General features: G+C 34.2%; 2 protein-coding genes across 4 annotated transcripts; both read right to left on the bottom strand.

The window, feature by feature from the left end:
* Nucleotides 1-3,547: 3,547 nt before the first annotated feature.
* Nucleotides 3,548-5,349, bottom strand: LOC110885912 (CRIB domain-containing protein RIC6). Of its 2 annotated transcripts, XM_022133647.2 has the most exons (5): nucleotides 4,754-5,349; nucleotides 4,576-4,676; nucleotides 4,429-4,510; nucleotides 3,951-4,206; nucleotides 3,548-3,691 (listed from the first exon to the last, which is right to left on the bottom strand). In XM_022133647.2, the coding sequence occupies exons 1-4, from the start codon at nucleotides 4,860-4,862 to the stop codon at nucleotides 3,965-3,967; spliced, it is 534 nt and encodes a 177-aa protein (XP_021989339.1). In that variant the 5' UTR covers nucleotides 4,863-5,349; the 3' UTR covers nucleotides 3,548-3,691; nucleotides 3,951-3,964. The 2 variants fall into 2 exon arrangements, with proteins under 2 accessions (XP_021989339.1, XP_021989337.1); XM_022133645.2 differs by lacking the exon at nucleotides 3,548-3,691 and having other exon boundaries at nucleotides 3,764-4,206.
* A 150-nt stretch (nucleotides 5,350-5,499) lies between these two features.
* Nucleotides 5,500-9,029, bottom strand: LOC110885911 (glycolipid transfer protein 1). 2 transcript variants are annotated; one of them, XM_022133643.2, is made up of 7 exons: nucleotides 8,941-9,029; nucleotides 7,643-7,801; nucleotides 7,310-7,365; nucleotides 6,667-6,797; nucleotides 6,441-6,576; nucleotides 5,803-5,934; nucleotides 5,500-5,698 (listed from the first exon to the last, which is right to left on the bottom strand). In XM_022133643.2, the coding sequence occupies exons 2-7, from the start codon at nucleotides 7,782-7,784 to the stop codon at nucleotides 5,666-5,668; spliced, it is 630 nt and encodes a 209-aa protein (XP_021989335.1). In that variant the 5' UTR covers nucleotides 7,785-7,801; nucleotides 8,941-9,029; the 3' UTR covers nucleotides 5,500-5,665. The 2 variants fall into 2 exon arrangements, with proteins under 2 accessions (XP_021989335.1, XP_021989336.1); XM_022133644.2 differs by having other exon boundaries at nucleotides 8,897-9,007.

Raw genomic sequence — 9,029 nt, 5'->3', positions numbered from 1 at the left:
ACATCGAATTACCAGCCCTTTTTAGTGGTGTTATCTTTTGCTCTAGCGGCTTTGGGCTACACTGCACTATAAAGACATTGACGCCGGTCTAATCTCTAGGCTCAAGCTTCTATGACCACGAGAGGATCCGTCACTTTCACCTTTCGATATCGCTACACTATAGTCGACTGTTGGGAAGGGTGTCTTCAATGGAGTTAAAGGAACAAAATATGTCGTTTTTAGGTGATGTTGAAGCAACATGGAAGCAAGGGGACAAGAGAGGCATGAGTTAACAATTCGAATTATACGATGATGCAATGTAAGTTGTTATCGTGATGTAATTCATGAAACATGACAAAAACATTGACACCATCGTGGTCGTGTTTATGGAAATGGGAAAAAGTAAATATATGTTTTCATCGTGCAAACTGAATTTCCGTGTTGGACGTCGTTATCATTTTAAGTTTAATGAAACCTAAAAATGGATGCTATCATGAAACATGTCGGCCCAGCCTTAAACCGGTGCCTATCTACATATAAAGGTGTGAAAAAAAAAACCAATTACAATAACCGAAACCAAATCCGGTTCATAATATGAGTAGTCGGTTTAGGTTAGAAAAAAAATCATAGGTTAGGGACTGATCATTAAATTAAGAGTGAGAACCGGTTAGGAACCAAAATAACTAGTTATCTGGTTATTACCGTTGCAAAATAGAATAAAAAATAAAAAACACACACACACACTAGTTGTTATAGCCGTCTCTTGATGTTTTTTTGGCCCATTTTGCCCTCACATGTTAGTAAAAATAGATATTGGATGTAGGGTGTATTGGTTTTGTAACAATGCTTGTTTAGCTCTCAAAAAACGCAAAAACGCTCACAAACTCTTGATGTATAAGTGTTAAAAAAATGTCTCAAATAGTCAAATGGCATCTAAAAGCATCCATTGGTGTTGGATCTTCGTCAAGCAACACAACATTATGTAAGTTCTAATGACAAAAATTATCTGGAAATCAGGGCAAATTTTATCTATGAATTGTCGAACAAGTTAAAATTAGCTCGATGCAAGAATTGTGATGGATTTTACGATCATGCATCTAACACGCTTTAGTATTTTTATCTATATAGATGGAACTTGGAAGCTGGTGGATAACGTCCAGGCTAAGGGTCAAGCAATAGATAACTTTATATAATACTTTAAAAATACTAAACAGAATGCGTTCACGGTCCTATTAAAACTTTAAAAATACTAAACAGAATGCGTTCACGGTCCGATCAAACCGATAATTAGTTTTGTCTGTTCATTAAACAAGACTGAACGGTTATGCTTTGTGGATTAGTTTAAAAATGTTAGTATCAAATTGGATATTTGGATGGGACCGGTCTCTTGGTCTTATAATATAGTAAATTTGATGATAATATGTTGAAATATTACATAGTTCCAAAAGTCCATTTAACTCTATAAAATGACTTTTTACATAGTTCCAAAAATCCATTTGACTCTATAAAATGACTTTTTTCTCTTTATTAAAGTTGTATTTCGATCGAAACATAAGTAGTCAAATACATCTCAATTAATAGAGTTAATTGCCAAAATCGTCCCTGAGGTTTGGGCACATTTGCCATTTTCGTCTAAAATGACACTTTTGTACCATTTTGCCCCCCACGTTTGTAACTTTTTGCCATTTTCATCCAAACCACTAACTTAGTTTATTTTTTCTGTTAAGGTAAAGGATATTTGGATGAAAATGGCAAATATAAACCACAGGGACGAAAATGGTAAATGTGTTCAAACTCTTTTTAATTTCTTTTATTTAGTCAATTTTGTCACATATATAATAAAAAAAATATACATGCATTTTTTATACGAAAAAAATAATAGTTTTGTCACATATTTTTTATAAATTTTCATCCATCCACTAACTAAGTTAATTTTTTTCTATTAAGGCGAAAGATGTTTTAAATTTTATAAATTAATTTTTTTTCTATTAATTTTATAAATTAATACAGGATCTTTATTTATTAAATTTCAAAAGAAATCTAAATACAATTATGAATATTTTTGTATTGTAAATTAGGTATAATATTCTTTTTAACGAGCAACGATACCATACTTCTTTGGTAACCATATCGGTACCAATTCTCATTTTACATGTTATGGTTACCACTACTATAGAATGAAACATCAGATGCGGTCAACGTTTTTTTAGACGCGGTCAAAAAAAAAAACCGTCATCAAAAAGTGAGATAAATATTTTTTAAAATTTGTTTAAGAAACAACCAAACCCCGTCTAAAGGGTTTTATAATGAACCAATTTAAAATGCTTGCATCTTCCGAGCCATCCTACTTCATTTGCTGGATAAAAACAAGTTTGAGTTTTAAGTTGATTTTTTAAAAATTTATTTATTATTTGTATCAAGGTTATTATATGTAGTCTTTTGTTCAATATAACTTTGCTTTCTTTCTCTAAGTAACATGAATATTTCGATTAGGTTTTTGAGAGTTTAACAAGAAAATAGCTCGTCGTGAAAAGTGTTTATCACAAAATATTAGATGGCATTATACTTACTATTTGGTGGGTAATTTTAAGGTTTGGTGACGGTACGTTGTTTGATGGGGGCACTGGCTTTTGTTTTTCGTTAGGAGCGAATTTAAAAGAGTAGAAGATGAATTACAAGCTTGGTACATATGATAATATTTGTTTATTTGACATTTTTCTATAAGGTCACAAGCATTTGAGTTTTATAAAAATTAGAGGTTTAAGTAGATTTATTTTTATAAAATTGATCTATATAAACAATTGGAAATTAATTTCTGTATTAATTTATAAAATTTAAAACATTCTTCGCCTTAATAGAAAAAAAATTAACTTAGTTAGTGGTTGGATGAAAATTTATAAAAAAAAATATGTGACAAAACTATTATTTTTTTCATATAAAAATTGCATGTATATTCTTTTTTATTATATATGTGACAAAATTAACTAAATAAAAGAAATTAAAAAGAGTTTGAGCACATTTGCCATTTTCGTCCCTGTGGTTTATAGTTGCCATTTTCATCCAAATATCTTTCAACTTAACAGAAAAAATAAACTAAGTTAGTTGTTTGGATGAAAATAGCAAAAAGTTACAAACGTGGGGGGCAAAATGGTACAAAAGTGTCATTTTGGACGAAAATGACAAATGTGTTCAAACCTCAGGGGTGATTTTGGCAATTAACTCCAATTAATATATTAGTAAAATGTCACATGGTCTTATAAGTTTTTGGTCAAAGCAACACACATGACAACAATTACTTATCATAAACTAAGTGTGTGAATACACAACATAAACCTAACATAAAATTCATGTGCTTGGCTATACTCTAAACGGATTTGGATTAATTTCACATCGAACCTGAAAACACGTTTAGCTAAACAGGACGTGTTCCTATAACATGACGGGTTGACCCATTTTTAACCCATTTATTTATTTAAAATGAGGCACGTAATAACTTATACTATTTGGGTATTTTATATGTCAAAACTTAAAAGATCAAAATAAATTGGCATATTTAATACATAATTCCTTAAAAAAATAAGAATAACATATAATTTAAAATTTTCAAGTAAAATGTGGTGTTCGTATCAACCCATGAATACACGTGTCGTGTTCAGACCTACCAACCTTCAAACACGACCCATCTAACAGACCCAATAGCCAATACCTGAAACTGTAGTAACAAATTGGTTTGGTAAATTCCAAGTTTTCAATGATTTTGGTAAAGCCAGGCTTACAAGTATACTTGTTACAATGTGTTAAACTTTTTGCAATAAGAATAAAAGAGTGAGTTGGTCATATATTACATAAAAAGAGAATGGTATAAATGGCAAAAAAAAGAGAGCATGAAACTTGTTTCCACAATGGGTGACTGGCTATGAAAAAAAAAAAAACTAAAAAAAAACTAAAAACTAAAAACACCAAATGGATACCTTTCAGTTTCAGGTCATTTTTCTGCATCGGAGCGTGCAGATGCTTGCGAATTAACATCGTCCTGTGGTTTCTTTCTCCGATTTCTTTTCGGGAGTTCTGGCAATGACTCGTTCTCAGCACGACGACCCTCAGCGCCCCTAGTGTGGTGTCGTCTCGGCTGCCTTGATTTGGTTTGAGAATCAGGGTCTGGTGCATTTTCCACTGAACGATGACGCCGATGTCTACGTTCTCTTCGGGACATTTTTTGGCCTGCATCTGCAACAATGGTTTAAAACTTTAAATACATGATTTCTATTACAAGCTGCACAATAATAGTTGTTCCTATAAAACAGAAGAATTATAAATCTCTAAAATAATAGATAGAAATACCGCAAATAGATAGGATACTTGATTATTATTATTATTATCATCATTATGACATTTATTGTAACATTTTGCATTGATTCAGGCATTATATAAAAGTTTGAATTATCTAACCTTCAGACACCCAATCAGGACCATCCTGACTTGAGGCTTCGGATCCGTTGGATGATGCAGCAGGTGTACCAAACCCCTTCATCTGAACCCGAAAGAGAGAAAAGATCAAAATTTGAATTACAAAAGCAAATGAATCAATGAACATACCCAGCTGGGAGATTCTTGGGCCTGTCCATCGCATCCGAAATGAGCAACATGCTTCACGTCCGTTGGACCGCCAATCTGTATTTCTTGTTTCTTCTCTTCTTCTGCGGAAAACAGATTCTAGAACGCGCTAAAATATTGATTATGGATTAATGAAGAGGAAGGAGAAAAAGAGGCTGACCAAAAACTTGAGAGATGTATCTAAGGCCTTTAAGAAGTCCTTTCACCTTATGAGCATTCATCTTCAAAGGAATTATGGTTTGGATCAGGAGGGGGTCTTTTGACCCCATAAAATGCAGGAAACAATTTAGGTAAATAAAATCAAACAGATTGATGCATAAGAATGGGGTGGTATTATGAGAAAGAAAACAGAAAGGAAACCAGACATATACAAATAATAATAATAATAATAGTAAAAAACAAAATGAAAGGGTGTTACCAAAATAGCCATTGACATATTTTTTGCTTGAAATATTTATTTGACCATTACAGTAACTTTTAATAAAAGAAACTCGAAATTAATTTCGGACAAGTGGAACAATTTTGGCAAAAACTTAGCCACTTTTGCGCCAACCAGACATAGGCGCATAAGTTTGCTACTTTTGCGCCGATTTGACTAACATCCAATGATGCATTAACGCGGGTCGTATCTGGTGCCAAAGTTGTCATAATTTGAGCCATTGACATAATCTTTATGTGCGTAGCGCATTTTGATTAGATGTGATCGTTTGCAATAGACGTGAATGAGAGGTGATTGAGAAGGAGAGAGAATACCATTCCCCTTGGCGTGTGCATAGAGTGTACTCTATGCACGTATAGCTGTTTTTTTTATACTGGTCACATTGGTTAGCAGTATACTGGTGGTGACATGTGAGTTTTCTAGTGATGGGTTTTCACGGTTATAAAAAAGACGTCATATACACATTATGTGTCTAACCAAGGAGATTATAATATTATATAGATGTTAATTATAAGTTTAACAGATTGTGAAAAAAGAAAGGGTACACATAAGAGTTTAGTTTCTTGTTCATAGCACATCCTCCATGAGGCTTAACAAGTAAAGCAGAGAACCAATTATTCTTTTTGTTCATTACTATGCTTTCATATCATCCAGACCGACGCTAGCCTGCCAAATAGAATCACATAAATTAATTAACAAAAGTTAATTTAAGGGGAACAAATCATACCCAATGTGTACTAATAGTCTAATACTAAGCATGATGATCTCACCAAGAATTTGTGGTTCTCCTGTAGAATCGGTGTGAACGTCGCACAAAATTTTTCGATATCAGAACTGATGTCACCATTCCCAGCCACAACATCCATGAACTTCTTCCTATCTGGAGCAAGCTTCATTGCAACCTGTGAATCCAGTTTGGGATTATAAACAAGCAAATTATTTGGAAGCAAGAAAATAGAGGATGAAAGTATAATAATGGAAAGAGTAAAATGCCATTTTCGTCCCTGAGGTTTGGCCAGCTTTGCGACTTTCGTCCAAAGGTTTGTTTTTCCGCATCTGGATCCAAAAGGTTTAAAATCTTGCCATTTTCATCCGGCTCATTAACTCCATCCATTTTTCTCCGTTAAATCAGACGTATTTCCTTCTTTTTTGCTAACTTAAAGGGCAATTCGGTCTTTTTCACTTTATGTAAAAAGACTGAATTGCCCTTTAAGTTAACAAAAAGGAGGAAATACCCCTGACATAACGCAGAAAAATGGATGGAGTTAACAAGCCGGATGTAAATGGCAAGATTTCAAACCTTTTGGATCCAGATGCGGAACAACAAACCATTGGACGAAAGTCGCAAAACTGGCCAAGCCTCAGGGATGATAATGACACTTTACTCTAATGGAAAATAAATACTTACTGTAAAAGTTGAACTGGCCAACCAGCCATGGTATTTCTTGAGTGTTTTAGTATAGGCTTCAGTACAAACTTTTGACATGGCCCAGTCTTCATGCTCCATTAAGTTACGGAATAATTCTAGAATGAAATCCATTGCCCTGAAAATGTAAAAACTTGTGTGCATGAAGGGTATTTTGGATTTGATTATTTGTGTTAACGGTTAGAGAAGAAGTGTCGATTATCCTCACCTAGTTAGCCATAGTAGACCGTTGGTGCAACTTGATGAGCCTTCTGCTGTCTTAGCTGCAATCTCCACTTGCACCATACTGTATAGGTTCTGAAATTCTTCTGGGTTGGACAGATACTTGTTCTCCAACCTCTAAAAGGACGAGATGAATATAAACAGCTTAGTTAGGCTTGATAAATTAAATTCAGAAAGAAACGTAAATAAATGCAGAGGGCATATGTATGTCAAAGAAATCAAGTGCTGGAAATATATACAAACTCAAATATAAGATATTTGATGTTTGGCGGATGAAACAAGTAAAAGACCAACATCTATTTTTTCCCATTACAAAAGGGTTATCTTTTCTCTCAGGAAAAGTTATGAGAAATAACCAGATTATGGTTATTACAAAAAGAGGGTCTAACAGTGAGTAAAGATAATTCAAATGACTCAAAAGGAAGAAGTTACAGGGCTATCTCATGAAGAGGTTGAACAACATACATCCATTCCCTCAACAGCAAATAAAATGCAAATTCATGTGTGTAAAACTAACTCGGGATCAAGGTTAACAGAGTATATTCATTATTCCCGTATACAAAAATAATGCAAATTCATGACCATAGATATCATCTGCTATCAAAATGAAGGGAAAGGAAGAGCCTTACTGTTATATTACCGCCAACGTCAGTCTTGACAAGTGCCATGGCTGCTCCGAATTTGTCTAGCATCGAGTAAGAAAAATAAATTGTAAGTTGTTGAACGACTAACAGGCAAAGATGCCTGAATTTCTTATTGGATTTTGGAGTTTATGGGATCTATTAAAATGCCATTTGACTTGTATTCCTCTAATAATAACATTTACGACTTAGGGTGTGTTGCTTCCTCCTACAAGACTGAAAGGACCATTACTTAGTTGGTAGCTATTAAATTTACAGTTCATGCCTATAAGTGAAGATATACAAGTTTACATCTATAAAGCAAGAGCATAGTCACCATACCAATAACAGGCAATATCTGTTTGCAGACGTCTAAGAAAGGCTTCGTAAGCATTTCTCCTTCTTCAGACTTGACATGCTTCATTCCTTCTAAAGCAGGAGCTAACACTGTCCCTTCCGCAGGAGCTAACACTGTCCCTTCCATATTGATGGTTAAGATTACTGCAACAGTATATGATATCGAATTTACAATCAGCCTAATTGCTTAAGTCCGGTCCGTTCTACCCTAGACAACTGGATACATAAACAAAAACTGAAAAAAAATCATCAACAAAACATTGTAGAGTAAATTACTTTTTGAGTCCCTGTGTTTTAGTGGTTTTAACCACTTGAGTCATCATCATCATCATACTCAGTAAATCCCACCAATAGCAAAGCAAAGGTAGGGTCTGAGGAGGGTAAGATGTAGACAGCCTTACCTCTACCCCGTAGGAATAGAGAGGCTGCTTCCAGTGAGACCCCCGGCTCGATAGTAGTTTTGCATCAAGCCTTGGACATAAGGCAAATAACACTTAGCAGTCGGGACAAAGACCGATTAGTGCATGTGCATGTACCCTTTTGTCTTTCAACTATCAACGCCAACACATGATGCATGATTAACCATCCTCAGCTTTTAACGTTATTTTCACGAAATTAGTAAAATAACGTTAAAATTAGTGCACTTTCACTTTATACATTATATACATTATATGCGCATACCGCAAGCGGGCCATATTTTAACCACTTGTATAATCCTGTCTACGGTCTAGCACACAAGCTTTATCTATATGCTTCCACAAAGCTGATGGATGTCAAAATCATAACTAAAAGGTTACAATGTTACACTGTCACTAATACTTATGTCACTACTGACATAAGCATAAAACATGAACTTTCACCAGTACCAAAGATATGCACTGTAACAACATCAACAAACCACAAGTTACAGATCAGGAAACTTTTCGATCCAACGCTCACACCAGCTTTGGATCATCCAATATTCCAATTCACATTTTACAAAATCTATATCTAAACCTAGCTACATCACTAAATGAATTACGGAATTAAGTTGAAACGCATGCAGAACATTCTAGAGCACAATTAGCAAACATGATTACAATATCAGTCAATAATTACACAGATCTTATCGAAATCGGATCCATATGCCCTAGATTCAAAGTAATTATGAAATTAAACTTCAAATTATCAGAAGAAATGCGAAGTAGATCTGATTTCAATCAATTAATCAACAGAAACATAAACATAGATCGTCATTACATGAATAAAGAAATTGAACACAAAGATCTGAAGTTCGAATTAACCGTTTTTTTCGTTGCAGGTGTTTTAGCTGAAGTTCGCTTTCAATGGACGCTGATATTTTTCAGTGAAGTGTCGTAACAGTCAATGGAGA

This window comes from Helianthus annuus, chromosome 1 (assembly GCF_002127325.2).
Source record: "Helianthus annuus cultivar XRQ/B chromosome 1, HanXRQr2.0-SUNRISE, whole genome shotgun sequence".
NCBI lineage: Eukaryota > Viridiplantae > Streptophyta > Magnoliopsida > Asterales > Asteraceae > Helianthus > Helianthus annuus.
This window is presented reverse-complemented; position numbering and strand designations above follow the sequence as displayed.